At 51.2% G+C, this 20,676-nt stretch overlaps 1 protein-coding gene across 1 annotated transcript; it reads right to left on the bottom strand.

Annotated features, from left to right (window-relative positions):
- Positions 1 to 471: 471 nt before the first annotated feature.
- GPS2 (G protein pathway suppressor 2) lies at positions 472 to 19,836 on the bottom strand. The gene is made up of 11 exons (XM_053266462.1): positions 19,558 to 19,836; positions 15,777 to 15,886; positions 15,563 to 15,675; positions 12,849 to 12,928; positions 11,545 to 11,627; positions 7,030 to 7,180; positions 6,633 to 6,719; positions 4,790 to 4,869; positions 3,870 to 3,965; positions 3,560 to 3,643; positions 472 to 723 (listed from the first exon to the last, which is right to left on the bottom strand). Exons 1-11 carry the CDS (start codon positions 19,649 to 19,651, stop codon positions 640 to 642), a joined length of 1,062 nt encoding a protein of 353 aa, XP_053122437.1. The 5' UTR covers positions 19,652 to 19,836; the 3' UTR covers positions 472 to 639.
- Positions 19,837 to 20,676: the final 840 nt, after the last annotated feature.

Raw genomic sequence — 20,676 nt, 5'->3', positions numbered from 1 at the left:
CCTCACAACAACCCTGTGAAGTAGGTTAGGTTGAGAGAGAAGCGACTGGCCCAGAGACACCCAGCTAGTATCCTGGCTGAATGGGGATTTGAACTCGGGTCTCCCTGGTCCTAGTCCAGCACTCTAACCACTATACCACCCTGGCTCCCAGTGGAAATCCTACAAATCTCAAACTGTTTTTACTTCCCTTTTGCAAGCACATAATTACAGATATTTAATTTCCTCCAATTCCCCTACAAGTGTAATCTATGCACAATGACTTTGCCCGATCAACCGCGGCCCTACCTGCTAGTTCGACTTTAAAGTCAGCATGAATAAATGGCTGCTCTTTGCTTATTTTGCTTGCCTCCCACGCTGTGGGGCTGAAGCAGCTTTTCTCTCCTTGCCTTCCAAGACTGACTGTGCCTCCTGGATTATTCATGTACTCTAATGAAGTGGTGGGGGAGAAGAGACGAGACCAACTTCTCAAAATGAATTATGCAAAGTTTATTCAGATTAATCTCACAAAATTCGTAATATTTCAGCAAGGCAGGGGGAAGGAGTAAAGCGACACACGCGTGGCCAGCAAATGCTCGGTTTGTGCTGCCGACGGGGTAGGAGGACGCACCAGAAGCAGCCGGGCCAGGATGCTGCTGCTGCTCACTTGTGGTAGAAGCGCTGCCCCTGAGGATGTTGGATGAAGGGGTGCCGCGGTGCCGGCTGGGGAGAGGCCTGGAAGCCGGACTGAAAGAGAGAAACACGTGTAAGGACAGACAGTTCAACACATGGCAGTCCTCCACATTGGGACCTCTTTTGAACCAGTGATGGCTCCTAACCACCCATGTCCAAGTCCAGGGGCAGGGAGGAGAGCTGGCCTTGTGGTAGCAAGCATGAATTGTCCCCTGGCTAAGCAGGGTCCACCCTGGTTTGAATCTGAATGGGAGACTACATTTGAACACTGTAAGATATTCTCCTCGTGGGATGGAGCCGCTCTGGGAAGAGCACCTGGCTGCTTGCATGCAGAAGGTTCCCGGTTCCCAGTTCCCTCCCTGCCAGCATCTCCAAGACAGGGCTGAAAGAGACTCTTGCCTGCAACCTTGGAGAAGCTGCTGCCGGTCTGGGTTGACAATCCTGAGCTAAATGGACCAAGGGTCTGACTCAGTATAAGGCTGCTTCCTATGTTCCAACCTTGGCTTGCCAGCTGTTGTTGCCGCTGGGGATGACGCACATTGTAGTTCAGCAACATCTGGAGGCCCACCAGTTGGGGACCCCTGGCCCCAGACCAAAGCAGCTCAAGCATTACTGGCACTCAGATATGTCTGTCCGACTTCTGAGACTAGCTCCTATGATCTTGTTCCGTAGCTGCTCGCTGCTGAGGGGCCCAGGTTCAATCTTTGGCAGCACCTCCAAGACAGGGCTGGGAGAGACTCCTGCCTGCAGCCTTGGAGAAGACGCTGCCGGTCTGTGTGGACAGTACTGAGCGAGCTGGCCCAAGGGCCTGACTCGGTAGAAGGCAGCTGAGTATTGCTAAGACAATACAACACTATGGCCCAGGCAGCTGGTCTGCCTCCATCTCCTGCACCCCCACTTTTGATGGGCAGGTAAAAACCCTTCCAGCAGGCAGTGGTGACTGGTGCCTTTTGAAACCGGGTTTGTGGATTGCGCTGGTACAGACTTGCGTTTTTAGGACTTTGAATTTTGATCTGATACATGTTTTTTTCACTTTTGCACATAGTCCCCTTGAGTACTTTGGGATAACAATGCTGAAAATAAACGAGACAGCCTTGTCAGTCATTAGGGGAGATTTTATGCAGCTGGGGGCGTAATTGAGAGAGAGGCAGACAGGACTGCCGGGGAACCAGAATCGAGCCCCTTGGAAACCCAAGCTGGCCCAAGCTATAGGTGAGAAGACCTGAAGTGGTTGGGGCAGAGGTTCTCGAACTCAGGCCGGCAGCTGCTGTGGACCCGCAACTCCCAGCGTGCCCAGCCACCGTGCCCTTTGGCAGTTGCAGTCCCAAGTTTGAGAAATGCAGGGTTGGGGGTCAAGGAGGCAAGAAATAAACCTGCTTGTGGGGAGGCAGCCATGATAGCACTGTATGCTGCTGTCACCCTTGGAGCCTGGGTGGAGGTGCAAGACATGGCAGCTTATGTTCCCAAGGGGGCAGGGCAGGGGCAGTCGCTAGAAGCATTCCTCCCACAAACTGACTTTGACCTATATAAAGCTCTCCTCTCGCAAGCAACGGCCTCCTCCAGCCTTCCAAACTGATCAAGTGTGCCTTCATGAGTTTATCAGCTGTGTGCTATATCCAGCCGGTAAGGGGGAGGAATTCCTGGTGTCTGCCTGCGGAACTCCCTACCCCTGGAGGTTTGCCAGAGGCCCAGCATGGTAAGCCTCTTCTGTCTGCCCAGGTTTTGATGGACACCATTGACTCAGGCTATTTCAGACTTGGTTTTAATCAACGGCTGTTTTGACTTTTTGGAGGATAACTTTTAATTTGTATTTTCAAAAGAGAAACCTTTTTTTTAAAAAATAAAGTAACAAGCATTTTCAAATTACACCAGACATACAGGAACAAAAAACTGAGTATTCTCAAGCGTTTCACTTTGCATCCCACTGTCAACTGTACTCAGTGGTTAATATACATGTAAAAGAAATGAGGATAGCAATAAGACTCTCATAATAATAATAATAATTTATTCGATTTCTATACCGCCCTTCCAAATATGGCTCAGGGTGGTTTACACAGAAAAATAACAAATAAATAAGATGGCTCCTTGTCCCCAAAGGGCTCACAATTGAAAAAGAAACATAAGATGGACACCAGCAACAGTCACTGGAGGTCTTGTGCTGGGGGTGGAGAGGGCCAGTTACTCCCCCCCTGCTCAATAAAGAGAATCACCACGTTAAAAGGTTCCTCTTCATTTAATGCATTAAATTTAATTAAATAATGCATTTTGCCCATTGTCTAATTTATGACTTGCAGTATAATGTATATATATCAGAGCTGTGAGGATACCTTTACTTCTTATCGGAGAAGTACTAGGTTAAATCTTTCAGGTCTTGCATATGGAAGTTTATTTCTATTTACAAAACTGAGCAAGGGAAACCCTCTCTCAAGAAAATGATATCGTGAATCTCCGCTCTCAAGGTGGAGGCGGCAATAGAAACAAAAATTAGGAATCCTCTCCTAAAGCAGTTATGGGTTTCTGGAGGCAGGGCAGGGACTTCAAGCCCAACTCTGGATCTCGGTGACCTCCCCACAAACGTCAAAGCTGCATAAAGGCTGGCCCTCTCCATCCCTAGCATAGCATCCCTCCTCCAGTGGGTCTTAGTGGTGTCTACCTGGTGTTTCCTTTTAGATTGTGAACCCTTTGGGGAGAAGAACCCCTTTTCTGTTCCTTTCTTGCCCCTATGTAAACTGCATTGCAAACCTTTTGTTGAAAAGCAGTATATAAATTGTAGCTGCAGTGGTTCACGCGTGAGGACAGATACTCTGTACAAGCCCAGAGTATATGACATGCCAAGGCTGATTCTGGCTTAGATGAAGCACTGCTTCCACCCACGCAGTAAGAGACTCACCGTGTGGGGCTGTTGGGGGGCAGTTCCATGGGAGAAGTTGCCAGGGGAAGCTGGGCGTGCTGGATGGGTGTAGGCCAAACTGGGCTGCAGTGAAGAAGGGAAAAAGACAAAGGAGAGATAGCAGCCAAGCTAGTGCAAGAGCTGCACCACCTTGCTGCAGTGAGATGAGCAAACCCAAGACAGAGGCTCATGAACTTCAGCAACAGAGCTAAAAAACCCCAGAGAATGCACCAACCCACATTAACAGGAGCAGCCAAGTGGCAGGGGTGGAATCAGAGAGACAGACAATGCTTTGGAATGCCAACCTTACCTTGGCAGCTGTCTGCATCTGGACAGGGATCTGGGGAGCTGGCAGGAGTCCCTGGTTGGGGTGCAGGGCCTGGGGGTGCATCGGGCGGAGGGTGGGCTGCAGAGGCAACAACATCAGACCAGAAGGATCAGTTTGAAAGCACCCTGTCTCTTTGCCCAATGATACTCATCTCCCTTGTCAGGAGGGGGAAGCACTCTGCACATGCTCGGATGCACTATCCTACACATCTCAAAACAGGCATGCAAACAATTTACCAAGCTCAAACCTGGCTTCAAATTAAGTTCCTGCACAGAGATGGTCTGCTGGACCCCAAAAGCTAAGTCATCTCCAGAAGTCCAATGGCAGGTGCCCCCCGCCCAATGGAAGGGCTGTGGGTGGCAACAGAGGCCATAAAATTCCCTCCCTTCCCAGAGAGGCTCAGCTTGCTTCGTGCCTGTTAGACTGTAGAGGTTGAAGTTAAATCTGTTCTTTTCCAGGGGGCTTTTGAGGGTCAATTTATTAACAGTATATCTGATTGATTGATTTACATTTGCCCCATCCATGGACATGAGCACTTTACAAAAAATGAAATAAAAATGAGAGGACAAGTGCCTGCCCCAAGGAGCTTGCAATCTAGAAAAATAAACTCAAGGGAAAACACAGAGGAAAGAGAGAGGCAGGGATTGATGGTGGAGAAGCATGCAATTATTTCAAGCAACACAGATGCCTGCATTTTGAAAGTGAACCTGAGTATCGACAGGAAGTGGAAGGTATGTGGTTTTTGATGTTAATTATGCATTTTTAAATTTATTGTAAGCTGCCCTGAGACACTTTAGGAAGGGCAGTATATAAATCGAACAAACAAGCAAGCAAGCACAATGTGTGCTGAACGTAACACGTGAACAGGGCTTTAGAAGATCTTCTGTTTGATGTCAACTCACTGAATCGGTAAATCCCGACTGCTGATTAGCATGCTCCAGCTGCTTCTGTAGAGGGATCGTGGTGCTTGGAGGAATAAAACCTGGGCAGGTGAGAGAGAAGAAAGCGTTAGAGGCCAGAGAGAGTGCAAGTGCAAGCACAGGCAGCCACCACAGCGGCTAGCTCAGCAGAAGCCACTTTGCCCTGTCCTGTGTCCCTAACCAGTGGTGCGGCTAGGTCACGGCAGAATCTGGACCTAGTGTCTTGTGGGGGTCCTGGTATAGAGGGGCTTTTTTAAAAAAGAAGAGGAAGGCAACTATGTTGTTTGCAGATCTCCTAAATTATTCTAGGGCAACTCCCTTGCCAAGCATGCATACAGGAAGGAAGGGAGGAGTATGGACAGGTGAAAGCAATGTGGAAGAGAAAATAAAACAAAGGGGAGGGAGGGGGGGAGGAAAAAAGAAGGAAGGAGAAAGAGAAACAAGTTGTTCTAGTAAGAACTAATCTTCCTACTTTCCTTTCACTATCCCTAAAGGTAAAGTGTGCCATCAAGTCGATTTCGACTCCTGGCGCCCACAGAGCCCTGTGGTTGTCTTTGGTAGAATACAGGAGGGGTTGACCATTGCCGCCTCCTGCGCAGTATGAAATTATGATGCCTTTCAGCATCGTCTTATATCGCTGCTGCCCAATATAGTACCAGCGGGGATTCGAACCGGCAACCTTCTGCTTGTGAGTCAAGCATTTCCCCGCTGCGCCACTTAAGGTGGTTCACTATCCCTACAACTGGACTAAATTTGGTTCAGATCAATTAGGCAGTTCACAAGTTAGCCCAGCTGTGCCTCAAACGTTCACTCGCCCGCCGTCTTGAATCAGAGTGGATGACCTCATCACAAACCACACTGCTGAGGTATCCCTACAACTGTGCCAGATTTGGTTCATATTGGTCCAGGCATTGGGAAGTTGAAGGTGCGCGCGCACGCACACACACACGCATGGAATGCTAGGTGATCTCATAAGCCTACTGGAAAGGCAAAAAGGGAGGGAAGGAAGGAAGGAAGAGCAAGAGCGCATCTGGGGCTTTTTCGTTTGGAAAAGAGGTGACTATGGGGAGACATGATTGAGATGTATACAATTATACATGGAGGAGAGAGAAATTTTTCTGCCTCTCTCACAACACTAGAACCAGGGGACACCCCATGAAACTGAAGGTTGGGAAATTCAGGACCGACAAGAGGAAGTACTTCTTCACACAGCACATAATTAACTTATGGAACACTCTGCCACAGGATGTGGTGATGGCCAACAGCTTGGAAGGTTTTAAAAGTGGCTTAGACAGAGCCCTGGAGGACAGGTCTATCCATGGCTACTAGTCCGGTGGCTACAGGCCACGTCCAGCCTCAAAGGCAAGACGCTCTCAATCCCAGTTGCAAGGGAGCAACAGCAGGAGAGAGGGCAAGGCCTCAGCTCTTGCCAGTGGGCTTCCCAGAGGCCTCTGGTGGGCCACTGTGGGAAACAGGATGCTGGACTAGATGGGCCCCCTTGGGCCTGGTCCAGCAGGGCTGTCCTTAAGTAAAGGGAGGGGGAAAGGGGGCAGGAACCCTCCCTAAAGTATGCCGCCGCCTGGACTTGGGCTGGTGCCATTGCTCCTCACTTCAGATCGCCATACATAGCTTGGTGACGAACCAGGCAAGTTCCCTTTTGCAGCAGCAGCAGCAGCGACAATGGCCCTCTGCTCCCAGCGGCCAGCGCCCGAGCTCCAGAGAGACCCAGCGGCACAGCAGGCCTGTGCTCCCGTGTCTAGGGGGTCAGACACTGGGTGCCCACCCATGACCTGGGTCGCCAGAAGACATGCCCACCTAGGCTTACCTGGCTGGGTGGCGGGGAAGTGACTATGGATCGTGTAGCCAGGCTGTTGCTGAGACAGGTACTGCATGGTTGGGAACGCAGAAGGCCCTGCAAGGGAATCGAGGACACAGACAGAGCAAGCGGTGAGACGGAGGAGCAGCCCCAGCGTCGCCTTCAGAGACGTCCCGCCGTCAGTCTCTCGCGGCATCTCCAAGCCGGGTGGGCAGAGGCCCGGCCTGAACCCCGGAGAGACGCTGCCAGCCAGTGCTGGGTGGGCCAAGGGTCTAACTCAGAAGAAAACACAGCTCCACAGGCTCATATGGTTATTCTCTCCTGGAGGGGGGTGAGGAGGATTTGGCTTGGCCTTCTGGCCCGGCAGAGTGACACCCAAACCCCCACCCCTCGCGGGCACCCTCACCTCTGATCGACTGGCTGCTGCTGTAGCTGACCGGCACCGTGTGTTGGCTCTGGCTGACGGCGTAGGGGCCATGCCCAGGCTGGCTGCCTTGGTACTGCCCGTGCTCAGCGGTGCTGGCGGGAAAGGCTGACTGGGCGGCAAAGTGTCGGGTCTGCGGACAGAAAACGAAGCGGGCATTTCCACACGGATCGCTGAAGAGAAGTCTCTTCGCTTTCCCCTCTGTGTTTCTTGCCCAGGTACAAGCCCAACTGAGACCCCCTCGGACACAGGGCTTCACCGTCCGCCATTTTGAAGCGGAAGCCATTTTGCATGGGGGACGTGACAAAATTCCAGGCAGGGAACATAGGAAGCTGCCATAGACTGAGTCAGACCCTTGGTCCATCTAGCTCAGTGTTGTCTTCCCAGACTGGCAGCGGCTTCTCCAAGGCTGCAGGCTCAGCCCCATCTCAGAGATGCTGCCAGGGAGGGAACTTGGGACCTTCTGCTCTTCCCAGAGCGGCTCCATTATCCCCTGCTGAGGGGAATCTCTTCCAGTGCTGCTCACACGTCTAGTCTCCCTTTCATATGCAACCAGGGCAGACCCTGCTTAGCTAAGGGGACACATCATGCTTGCTACCACAAGACCAGGTCTCCTATGAATGTTACTACCTGTGTGGCGGGGAGAGGACCGAAGCTCTTCCCCCAACTAGGATTTTACTGTAGCTTTCATCCAGTTCACAAAAGAAAATGGTTTAAAACTCCTGTTCCTTGAGGACTCTCTTTGGGCCTATGGCAGGACGTGCTTGAATCCTTCCTAGGTTAGGGAAGAGACCACGAAGAATATAGCCTAGACTGCCATCACAGATCTCTGGGTTGCTGTCATTATCAGTCATTAAGGCTGTCATTCAATTAAAGAACTCTTGGATCGACTGATTATCCATAGAGACCCTTGCAGCCAATCAAGTCTGCATATGTTAAAACACAATTATTCTGCAGCAAAAGGTTGTTCTTTTTGGGTGATGCATGTACACTTTGGAGCGTGGACTCTCAGCCGTGGGTCGCCCAGGTGGTGGTGGGCTACAACTCCCATCATCCCCTCTACAATGGCTTTTGGTCACTGTGGCTGGGGATGATGGGAATTGTAGTCCACCACTACCTGGGGTCCCAAGGTTGAGCAACTCTGCATTAAGGCAGTGAGCCTGGGAAAGGATAAGGAGAACCAGATTCCTGAGCCCTCCTTGGAGGAAGAGAGGGATCCCAACATAATGTCGCAACAGGCTTCCCCTCCTCCAACTAAAAGGTGGAATTCCTTCTCCTCCAACTAAAAGGTGGAATTCCCTCTCAGAGGTGTGGAAGAGAAGAGTGAAGGTCATCTGCTATCGGCAGCTCTTATAAACCCTTGCATTTAAAACAAGAGCTCATTAATTGCCCCTATTCCTGCATGGCTTCCCTCCACGGGCTGTTGCTGGTGTCTACGTTTCTTTTTAGATTGTGTGCCCTCTTATTTTATTTATTGTTTATTTATTGTTAAATTTATATACTGCCTTTCATTAAAAACAATCACAAGGCAGTTTTAAAAACAATCACAATTCCCTCTTAGGACAGGGAATTTGTTTGTTTATTATTTTCCATGTAAACCGCTTTGAGAACTTTGTTGGAAAGCGGTAGATAAATATCTGTAGCCGTAGTAGTAACGGAGACCACTTTTCAGCAGATCAAAAGGTGTTTTAATCCATTAATCTACCCAAGAAAGCATTGCAACCCTGTTAACAACCATCCTTACTCATGCTACTGTGAGCTGGGTTGCATGGAGACATGCAGAAGTCTGAGGCTGAGCGGGGATTCGAACCTGTGCCTGGCGTCCAGCTCCAATGTTCTTCTTGGATGCATCATTCTTGCCCCAGATGTTATACATGTGCGCATCAGACACTTCCGGTTACTTCCAGTCCGAGGAGGCATGGGTTGCAAGCTGCCCCACTGGACCAGTTTAAAAGGCAGCGCTGGTGGGGGAAATGTGGCAGGAGGGGTAAGAGCCCCCTCCCCCATCCTTAAATATATCCCCTCCACCTTCGAACCGGCAGAACTGCCAGACAGTCAAACCAGTTTGGAGGTCCATAAGGGGCTTCCGAACCGGTTCCGTGCACATCCCTAGTGCAGGCTCTGATTTTTAACATACTGCACTACTAAGGATATTCACCTATTGCTTTTCAGCAAAAAAGCTCTCAAAGAGTTTTACATAACAAAAGGGAAATGGCTCCCTGTCCCAAAGGTCTCACAATCTGTACAGAAAGACAATGGGGACACTCGCTCCCTCCCTGCTAAATATGAGAGTATCACCACTTTAAAAAGGTGCCTCTTTGCCGAGTGCACAGAATTTAGCTATCACTATTCTTCAGATACTCTAGAAGATTATTCCCTACTTGCAAGAACCTCTAGCACGGGAAGATGAAGTTAGATCAGCACTCTGGTCATTACCAAGTCGGAAGGCTACAGGAACGGATGGAATAGCTACAGAAATATGGCAGGCAACAGAAGAAGAATCAGTCAAGGCTCTAACCAAACCATGCCAGCAAATTTGGAGAACGACACAGTGGCCAACAGTGGAAGAGCTCAGCTTACATAGCCATACCAAAGAAAGGAGACTTAACAGATTGCTCAAACCATCACACAATATCCTTAATTTCACATGCTAGCAAAATAATGCTCAGGCTCATCCAACACAGATTAGAGCCCTACGTGGAAAGGGAAATGCCGGATGTTCAAGGTGGTTTCAGAAAAGGCCGAGGAACAAGAGACATCATTGCTGATGCATGCTGGATAATTGAGAAAGCTAAAGAATACCAAAAAGAGGTCAATATGTGCTTTATTGACTACAGAAAAGCCTTCGATTGTGTCGACCTTGTCAAGTTGTGGAATATCGTTAGGAAAATGGGCACCCCAGAACACCTCATTGTTCTCATGAGAAACCTACACACAGGACAGGAAGCCACAGTCCAGACGGGACATGGTGAAACAGACTGGTTCCAGATTGGCAAAGGAGTAAGACAAGGCTGTCTACTTTCTCCTTCTTTATTCAACTGATATGCTGAACATATACTGAGAGAAGCTGGATGGGAAGAAGATGAGTGTGGTTTTAAAGTTGGAGGAAGAAACATCAATAACCTGCGCTACGCTGATGACACCACTCTGCTAGCTGAGAATGCTGATGATCTACAAGCTCTAGTAATGAAAGTCAAGCAGCACAGTGAAAAAACGGGACTACAACTAAATGTCAAGAAGACTAAACTAATAACAGGTACAGCAACTAGCCTCAGCATTTAAATGAAGAGATTAAAGTGGTGGATAGCTTCTGTCTTTTAGGATTGACCATCAACAGTAAAGGATCCAGCAGTCAAGAAATACACCACAGACTAGCACTTGGTAGGGTTGCAATGAAGGCCTTGGAAAGGATATTTAGATGCCGTGGCGTGTCTACTCCTACAAATATTAGAATCATTCGGACAAGGGTTTTTCCCGTGACACTCTATGGATGCGAAAGCTGAACTTTGAAGAAGCAAGATAGAAAAAGTATTGACACTTTTGAACTTTGGTGCTGGAGAAGACTTTTGAGGAGACCATGGACAGCCAGGAAAACCAATAAATGGATCCTAGAACAAATCCACCCAGAACTTTCACTCGAGGTGCAAATGACGAGGCTCAAACTAGCATACTTTGGACACATTATGTGAAGACCCAGCTCCCTTGAGAAGTCCATAATGCTGGGGAAAGTGGAAGGCAAGAGAAGAAGAGGACGAACAGTAGCACTAGGTGGATGGACTCGATGACGACAGCCATGAATGCACCACGGAGAGACCTTCAAGGCCAAATGGGAGACAGAACCGCCTGGAGAGAATCTACCTCTGTGGTCGCTAAGAGTCAACACCAACTTGATGGCACTTAATAGTTCAATCAGTTCTTCAGTTTATCTCTGCCTCCATTTTACTCTTTTGATCCCCTTGTGCCAAGTTTTAAAATTGTGTGCCCATGGGGCAAGGAACAGTCTTTTCATTCTTTGTCATGCACTCAAATGGCACTATATAAATAAAGCGATTCATAAATGCCTGGGGTTAGAGCTGCATATTGGAGGTCACCTGAAGTTTCACAGTAAGATGAGTTTGGGGGGGAAATCTAAAGAAATATTTAAACAAAATACTATACAATGCTTTAAAAAAAGATAAAGCTGCTATTTATTATTATTATTATTTCTTATTTACACAGTCAGGCAGGTGTTATTGACTGGTTTGTTTTATCCAGACATCGAGTCATTCTCAAGGACCTGGGATGTGTGAGTTTTATTATCAATATTGTTCTTGTTGTTATTATAGATATCGCAGCAGAATATAGGCTGTTCCCAGTAAAGTTGCTTTTTGTAATTGGATAATGGTGATTTCTGTGCCCCCTATGGGCCACAGAATAATTATTAATTAATTAATTAATTAATTAAAACAACAGCTTTGATCTCTCTCCATCTTTTCCGCCATGATTAGGGGTACTTACTGTGATTACTGGGGGCCCAAACATCTGCTTGGCTCGGTCTGCAGAAATCAGGGTCCCAGCCCGGTTATGTCCCCCGGGGCTCCCTGCAGAGAAAGGGTTGAGAACCCCTGGCTTAGATGGGCTTCAAGACCAGGCATCTACAAATCCACTTGCCAGAGGTGAGTACCACCAGCCCTCTGCCTGTGTGCCAGGAAAGGATCCGAGGGGAAAAAGGGAATTGGTGTTGACCACATAGGAAGCTGCCTTCTACCGAGTCAGACCCTTGGTCCATCTAGCTCAGTAGTGTCTACCCAGACTGGCAGCAGCTTCTCTGTGGTGGCAGGCAGGAGTCTCTCAGCCTTATCTGGAGATGCTGCCAGGGAGGGTACCTGGAACCAAGATACTCTTCCCAGAGCGGCCCCATCCCGAGGGGAATCTCTTACAGTCCTCACACATGTAGTGTCCCATTCAACTGCAAACCTTGGCAGACCCTGCTTAACAAAGGGGACAATTCATGTTTGCTACCACCTAATGGCAAAGCAGGAAAATGACTTGACTAGCAAGCCAGAGGTTGCTGGTTCAAATCCCCGCTGGTGTGTTTCCAAGACTATGGGAAACTCCTATATCGGGCAGCAGAAATATAGGAAGATGGTGAAAGGCATCATCTCATACTGCGCGGGAGGAGGCAATGGTCAACCCCTCCTGTCCTCTACCAAAGACTAAAATTTTAAATTTTAATGTGTGTTTTTATCTACAATGATTTTTATCTTTTTATGAATTTTAAATGTTTTATATTATGTTTCCATTCGGTACACCACCTAGAGATTTCTATACTAGGCAGTACACTAATTAATTAATTAATTAAAGACAACCACAGGGCTCTGTGGTTGCCAGGGATCAACACCGACTTGACGGCACACTTGACTGGACTTGACTGACCACAGGACTAGCTCTCCTCCCTGCAGACAATGGCTGGCCAGCAAGCTAGGTTTGTGGATCCCTTTTCAAGACCATTTAGTGGAATCTTAAGGTCACGGCCAGCCTTCTAATCTGGCAATACGGGTCAAGAAGGAGAGATGCCGTGTGCCCCCCACACGGGGGGCGGGGGTAGAGAGTCCTGCTGACCCCCGTCTGTCTCTCTAGGATTCTGGGTTGTACAGCAAGGAGTGCTTGAACTCCCCAGGAAAGATCTCCCTGCTCACTTGGAGCAGAGCACCCCAAATGCTGCCCCAAGATGCCCCCTTCCCCACTAGTGGAAAGACACCTTCAGCGTATGCCCAGTTCGCTCCGGCTAAGCCAGCCCCTGCCCCCACAAGAACACACACCTTGCATGTTGAGGATGGGAGTGCCTGCATGGAGGGCCATGCCCTGCTGGTAGGCGGCGGCTGTCAGAGTCGTCATGTCGCTGCGGAGACAACAAGGAAAGGTGCGCGCCCCAGTTAAGACCCCTCCTGCCACCGAGAATCAACCCCAGGCCCATCGTATATGGGAGGCTGCTGTTGACTGAGTCAGACCCTTGGTCCATCCAGCTCAGTATTGTCTATCTAGATTGGCAGTAGCTTGCAAGGTTGCAGGCAGAGGTCTCTCCCGGCCCTATCTGGAGATGCTTCCAGGGAGGGAACTGGGAACCTTCTTCACGCAAGCCTGCAGGTGCTCTTCCCAGAGCAGCCCTATTGTCCCCTGAGGGGGATATCTTACAGTGCTGACACATGGAGTCTCCCATTCAAATGCAAACCAGGGTGGACCCTGCTTAGCACAGGGGACAATTCATGCTTGCTTCCACAAGACCAGCTCTCCTTCCTAAATAATATAATCCAAGACAACTTAGGAACAGAGGAAGCTGCCTTCTACCGAGTCAGACCCTTGGTCCATCCAGCTCAGTATTGTCTACACACAGACTGGCAGCGGCTTCTCCAAGGTTGCAGGCAGGAATCTCTCTCAGCCCTATCTTGGAAATGCTGCCGGTGGCACTTGGAACCTTCTGCATGCAAGCAGGCAGGTGCTCTTCCCCTGGCTATGGCCCCATCCCCTGAGGGGAAGATCTTACAGTGCTCACATGTAGTCTCCCATTCAAATGCAAACCAGGGAGGACCCTGCTTAGCAGAGGAGACAGTTCATGCTTGCTGACCATTATATGTCATCAGGTCTCCTTTCCCTGTCTCTTACAGACCATCATGCTGGAATCATGTCATCATGCGCTCCTGGGCAAAACCACGTCATCTGCATCCAGATCAGTCTTTATTCTTTCTAAGCTAAAAGGACCAAACCCCTCCAGCCTTTCCTGGAAGGGAAGGTGCTTCTTCCCCCCTTTCAGCTGCTTCCCTCTTTGCCTTCTCCAGTGGTACTTCAGCCTTTTCCGAGATGCAGAGTTGTCTAAAGGCCAGGTGCCTTGCAGGTCAACACATGGGCGCAGTACCAGGGCAATTGCCTTTTGTTTCCAAAGCCTTTCCTAAAGATTCCTAAATGCCCATCGGAAGCTGCTTTACACTGAATCAGACATCAGTCCATCCAGCTCAGGACTGTCTACCCTGACTGGCAGCAGCTTCTCCAAGGCTGCAGGCAGGAGCCTCTCCCAGCCCTACCTGGAGATGCTGCCAGGGAGGGAACCTGTTATGCAAGCAGGCAGATGCTCTGAGCTACAGCCCCAGCCCCTAAAGGCAGGCCTGCTCAACTTAGGGCCCCACCCCCCGCCCTGGCTGTTTTTGGACTACAGCTCCCATAATCCCCAGCCACAGTGGCCAACAGCCAGGGATTATGGGGACTGTAGGCCAACATCTGCAGGAGGGCAAAAGTTGAGCAGCCCTGCCTAAAGGGAGTATCTTACAGCACTCAGAGGTAGCCTCCTATCCAAATGCAAAAAAGGTGGACCCTGCTAAGATGCAGAGACAATTTATGTGTGCTACCACAAGAAGAGCTCTCCTCCCTAATTTCACACACACACACACCATCGAAACAGACCGCGACCACTGCAGCAACAAAGCACCTGCTTAAATAAGCACCTCTTGATTGCTCTGTGAGAAGCAACCAGCAACGGAGCCAGGGGGCTCTCTCTCCTAGGAGCGTGCAGGCCACGACAGTAAAGGGGAGGAGAGCTGGCCTTGTGGAAGCAGGCAAGAATTGTCGTCTTTCCTAAGCAGGGTCTGCCCTGGTTTGCATTTGAACGGGAGACCACACGAGAGCTCTGTAAGATATTCTCCTCAGGGGACAATGGGGCTGCTCTGGGAAGAGCACCTGCAGGCTTGCATGCAGAAGGTTCTAAGTTGCCTCCTTGGCATTCTTCTCTCTCTCTCACAACACTAGAACCAGGGGTCATCCCATGAAAGTGATGGCCAGGAAATTCAGGACCGTGAAAAAGGAAGTACTTTTTCACATAGCACTTAATTGACCTACTATGGACTCCTCTGCCATGAGACATGGTGATGGCCACGAGCTTGGATGGCTTTAAAAGGGGCTTGGACAAATTCATGGAGGACAGGTGTATCCATGGCTACTAGTCTGGTGGCTACAGGCCACCTCCAGCCCCAGAGGCAAGATGCCTCTGAATCCCAGTGGCAGGGGAGCAGCAGCAGGAGAGAGGGCATGCCCACAGCTTCACCTCTTGCCTGTGGACTTCTCGGGAGGCATCTGGTGGGCCACTGTAGGAAATCGGATGCTGGACTAGATGGGCTTCCTTGGGCCTGATCCAGTAGTGCTGGATCTTATATTCTTATGCATCTCCAGTTAGGGCTGGGAGAGACACTCCTGTCTGTAACCTTGGAGAAGCTGCTGCCAGTCAGGGTAGACAGTTCTGAGCTACATGGACCCCTGATAGGACTCAGTAGAAAGCAGCTTCCGATGTTTCTAAAACCTCAGAAGTAGTGATGTGAATACATCAGTAGGGTGGGTTGATATGGAAGGAGGTACTTCTTCAGTAGACCCCTAAACCATGAGACGCCAGATCTGGCCCTGGGGGCAGCGACATCAAGTTTCGGCCTCCTGCTGTCTCCGCACCCCACGAAGGAGGCAACCCAGCCTCCCTGCCCCCTCCCCACTCACTGACCTTTGCTCTTTGCGACGGCGTTTCTCTTCCTCGTGAAGCACCTTTTTCAGTTGTAGGAAAAGCTGGTGCTTCTCTTCCTGCAGGGCTGAAAGCTTTTCTTGCAGCTTCAGGATCTGGGGATGGAGAGCAAGAGGGGGAGTGTGGGCGAGTGTGGTGGGCCTCCCAAGGGGGATATGAAACATGGGAGGGGGGATTCTGACCCCCCGCCACACACCTGCTCCCGGGTCTCCTCCAGGGACATGCGCTCCTCCATCTCCTTCTTCCGCCGCCGTTCCTGCTCCTCCCTCATCTTCTGTTCCATCATCTTGTCCACTTCCTCTTCCTCTGCAGGACGGAGACAGCAGGTGGGAGAGGTATTTATTTCACACACACACACACACACACACGCACACACACACACACACAGAGTATGCCACCCACCCTAGCATGGCTCCGCACATTTTACAGCAAAAATGCAACCCGTTTAAAATGCAGCATAAAACCCAAAATAAATAAGTAGTTAAAAGGTGAACATAAAAACTCCTTTCAGAACCATTTAAAACCCATCATATATTATTAAAAGCCAGGCTTAAAAGATGGATCTTTATGGCTCTCTTGAAGGCCTCCAAAGATGAGAAGCCCACAGGGAGTGTGTTCCCCAACCCAGGGGTGACAGCCGAGAAGGCCCGATCCCAGATTCTCATCAGGTGGACCCCTCCTGATGAACTCAATGAACGACGGGGATCTTGTGGGGAAGGCGCTCTCTCGGGTAAGCCGGACCTAAGCCGTTCAGAGCTTTAAGCAGCATTTTATCATTTGCCCGGCAGCCAGGGCCACTGTTAAGAACCAGAGAAGGGGGTGCTACTCCTAGGAAGGCTGAATTCAGCTCAACGCCAAAGGAGCTGAGTTTCGTGACTCAAGGGGTACGGTGGCCTGATGGAGAAGATTCTGGGTTCAATCTCTGGCATTTCCAGAAAACCTCTCTCTGCCTGGGATTTTGGGAAGCTGTTTGGGAGGGGGCCACGGCTCAGGGGCAGCCCAATTCAGACCACTACGCCTAGGGATGCTGGGAGACGTAGTCCAACAACAGCTGCAGGGCAAAGTTGTGCATGCCGGGCTTAAAGGTTCTCAGGGGGCAATAGAAAGACCTACAAGTTGGAGATTCCAGAGAACAGGCAATATGGGACTAGACAAACAGGGCTCAGCATAACACAGCTTCGCACGTTCACACACTGGCCTAGAAATTTGCATGCAGGAAGGCAAGCAGGAATCTCACGGCTACACAGACTTTGGAATCTCTGTAGCCAGAATCCTTTGGTGGTGAAACAACTTGGACCTGGGCATCTTGGCCAATAGCATAATTTCGATAGGATATTAGAACTGATCATTGTGGAATTGATGGGTGTTGTGTTTCGAGCTCATTTAATGTGTTGTGTATTTAACTGATATAATCCAAATCTACCCAGAGATGAAAGTTTGGGGCGGTGTACCTCAATGACATGAAATTCCTAGACCACAAAAGATAGAAACATTCTGTTTTGCAGAGAGGTTCCAGACCTCATACACATTACCAGAAAGGGGGGCGGGTAGGGAGAAAGAGAAGAAACAACAGAAAAATTCATTAAATTATCAGAAAATGTGGGGAAACTCTCCCACCGGGAAAGCACCAGAAATGTGTTCCCTCTAAGGTGTGCACGTGTGCGCATGCTCACACGGTTTTTGATGTTCACTCAGTTAATTTTAGATCATGCTCAGGTTGAATCAGGAAAGCCCCGCTCTGAATGCACACGTGCACACACACTGCCTTGAGACTGCCGCCCAGAACAAAACTCATTCCTCCCACAGATGAAAAAAATTAGAGAGAACACTGCTTCCGACAAACTTTGGCAGTTTTCTTGGGTACTTCTAGAGGCAAGAAGTCCAAACTTTCACAGAATGATGAAAAACAAGCAAGATATATTAAGAACATAAGAACAGTCCTGCTGGATCAGGCCCAAGGAAGCCCATCTAGTCCAGAATCCTGTTTCACATAGTGGCCCACCAGTCGCCACTGGAAGCCTACAGGCAGGAGTTGAGGGCATTCATTTATTTTATTGTATTTCTATAACCCCCTAGTATAGAAATCTCTCCCTCTCTCCTGCTGTTACTCCAGTGCAACTGGTACTCAGAGACATCCTGCCTTTGAGGCTGGAGGTGGCCTATAGCCCTCCGACTAGTAGCCGATGATAGACCTCTCCTCCATGAAGTGATCCAAACCCCTCTTCAAGCCATTAAAACTAGTAGCCAACACCACATTGTGTGGCAGAGAATTCCACAAGTTGATTATGCGTTGTGTGAAAAAGTACTTCTATTGGTTGGTCCTAGATTTCCCGGCAATCAATTTCATGGGATGACCCCCTTTTTAGTGTTATGGGAGAGGGAGAAGAATTTCTCTCTATCCACTTTCTCCACACCATGCATGATTTTATAGACCTCGATCATGTCTCCCCGCAGTTGTCTTTTTTTCCAAACTAAAAGGCCCCAAGTGTTGTAGCCTTGCCTCATAAGAAAGGTGCTCTAGGCCCCTGATCATCCTGGTTGCCCTCTTCTGCACTTTCTCCAGTTCTACAATATTGTTTCAGTCGACTGGATTTCTATCTGTGTCAGATTTCCACAAAACTTGCTTAAGAAACAGAATCTTTGTTTGTCTGTCTCATTCAATAATTTGTCTTCTTAGGGGGTTCTTGGCAGCAACATGATTACATACTCCAAACAAAGGAGAGATTCCTGCCTGTAACTGCTGCTGCCAGTCGACAAGCCTGAGCTAGATGGACCAAGGGTCTGACCCAGTAGAAGGCCGCTTCCTGTGTTCCTTTGTCACCAACTAGCAAAGAGTGACGGGCAGGCGCATGGTCATGTCGTGGTACAGAAGGAGTGCTTGCAGCCGGCAAGCCTGTTTTCCTCGTATTCCATATCCAGCCAGGGGCCTGCTTGGCATTTGGGGGGTGTCTTTCATGGGAGAGGAGATCTCAGCCCATGAGATTACGCCAAGACACACAAGTGCACAACTGTGGTCCTCTGGCTTTTGTTGGACTACAGTTCCCATCATCCTTCCTGACTACTGGCCACTATGCTTGCTGAGGATGGCGTTATCGTCCAATCACAGCGGAAGAGTCCAAGTTGTGCATTCCTGCATTGGGCAAGGATGGGCCGACTTCAGGCCTGTAGGGTCTACTTTTGGTGGTGGTGTGGTGTGGTGTGTGTGTGTGTGTGTACACTCAAGTGCCATTTCACTGATGGGGAAGACTGAGGCCCACAGACTTGCCCACGAGCGTCCCAGCAGTTTGCTGTCAGGAGGTGGAACAAAAGCACACCTAAGCAAACACTCCAGGGCCCTCCCACAACATTGCTTTGCTTCAGCAGCCTTTTTAGAGTTTTATTTTGATTGCTGTTCTCACTGGGGCTGAGAGATGATGGGAGTTGTAGTCCCAGAGCATCTAGGAAGCCAAGCTTGGAGGACCCTGGAGAACGCACCTCTGAACACCGTGGGGTTTACTTCTCAGCAAATATGCAGCCGGTAAATATGCCCTATGCTCAGAGAAGGAACCCCCGCTGCGTTCGAGGGGGCTTTCTCCAGGGGCCATCAGTGGGGGGTGGGAAGGGCTGGGCTGTGCATGCGCGCATTTCCCCGGAGGACACAGGGGAAGACGCCTCTCCTTGCAGGCAGGTCCCTGCCCGCGGGGAGCCTCCAAGGCAAAGCCCCGCAGCCGCCTCTTTCTGGGGCGCCGGGGAGAGAGCAGAAGTCCCAAGAGGGACCCCAGCGCGGGGGCGGGAGGCAAGCCTCCGCCCCCCCGCCCCCGCCAGCAATGGCTCGCCTCCCCATCTCTCTCCCAGAAACCGAGCATGTGGGACGCAGCAGCACGCCCCCCGCCCCCTGCACTTTGCCCCGGCGGCGCCCGCCACCCGGGCTCGCATGCAGACGGGGGTCGCGGGCTGCAGCCGGGGTGGGGTGGGGTGGGGTGGGGTGGGGGGCTCACCCTGCCGCTTCCTCTCGCGCTCCACCATGACGTGGCGGTGCAAGGCGCGGGCCATGGCCGAGCTCAGCTTCGGGCGCTCCAGCAAGGCCGGCATCTCCCCGGCTCGGCTCGCCCCGAAGGCAGGCAGCAGCGAGACCGGCCCGCAGAGCAGCGCGGGCGGCGGCGGCGGCGGGGCCGGGGGGGCCGGAGGCGGCAGCAGCGCGGAGGGGACGCGCGACACCCCCGCCGTCTTCGGCGCCTTCCTCTTCCGGGTGGCGGCGGCGCTGGCGGGGGGTGGTGCTGGTGCCGCCCCCAGGAGGAGGAGGAGGGAGGGACCCAGGCGTCCGGGGAGGGGAGGGGGGACCCAGCAGCAGCAGCCCCTGAGAAAGGGGGGAGGGCAGCAAGCAGCCCCCCCCCCGGATAGGAGCAAAGCCTGGAGGGGGGGAAGGAGCGAGGAGACACACGCGCGCACACAGCGGGGGGTGGGGAGCCACCGGCAAGTGTCAACAGGGCTGCCACGTGGGGGGAGGCGGAGGAGGGGGAGGAGGAGGCGGCGGCGCGGAGCTGCCCTCGATGGCCGGGGAGCAGAGCTAGGCTGGGCCCTGGGAGGCGGGCAATGTCCCGAGTGCCAGAGATGCTGCTGCTTGCTGCTGCTGGGCCGTCCTCGGAACTGCCGGCCTCATGCAGGGGCAGCGCAGCGGGCGCCGGGCTCTCCCGCTCTGCTGCTGCTGCTGCTGCCGCCCATCCTCCGGCGCCCTCCCGGGGAGAGCGAGCCGGGCCCGCCGCTGCTTGCGAAGACAGAGATGGTGGGCTGCCTGGGGTGCCAACAAGCTTCTCTGCCCACGTTCCTCCCCGCGGGCTCTTGGGGGGAGCTGGGCAGCCGCGGGGTAAGGGGGCCGGTTCATGGTGGGTGTGTGGACTGGGAACTGGTTGAGGGGCCGGGGGGTTGGGTAGGGAGAGCCTTCGCGGGGGCGGGGGGGGCGGAGTAAGAAGTGGGGCCTCCCCGGGGCCAGTACTGGGACCGGTGCATTTTCATCTATTTCTACATGAGCTAGAAGTCGGGGGGGGGGGGGGGTCAGCAGCAAGGTGGCCACATTTGCCCTGTGAATGAAACTGTTCCGGAGTCCTGGCTAAACCCTC

This window comes from Hemicordylus capensis, chromosome 6 (genome assembly GCF_027244095.1).
Source record: "Hemicordylus capensis ecotype Gifberg chromosome 6, rHemCap1.1.pri, whole genome shotgun sequence".
Lineage (NCBI taxonomy): Eukaryota > Metazoa > Chordata > Lepidosauria > Squamata > Cordylidae > Hemicordylus > Hemicordylus capensis.
Note: the sequence above shows the minus strand (reverse complement) of the source record. Positions and strands in the feature narration are given on the sequence as shown.

Coding starts and splice junctions, on each gene's coding strand:
- GPS2 (XM_053266462.1), bottom strand. CDS start 19,651: ATGCCGGCCTTGCTGGAGCGCCCGAAGCTGAGCTCGGCCATGGCCCGC. Junction 15,676..15,776: donor TGGAGGAGACCCGGGAGCAG/GTGTGTGGCGGG, acceptor CTCCATCCCCAG/ATCCTGAAGCTGCAAGAAAA. Junction 3,644..3,869: donor AGATGCAGACAGCTGCCAAG/GTAAGGTTGGCA, acceptor TCTTCACTGCAG/CCCAGTTTGGCCTACACCCA.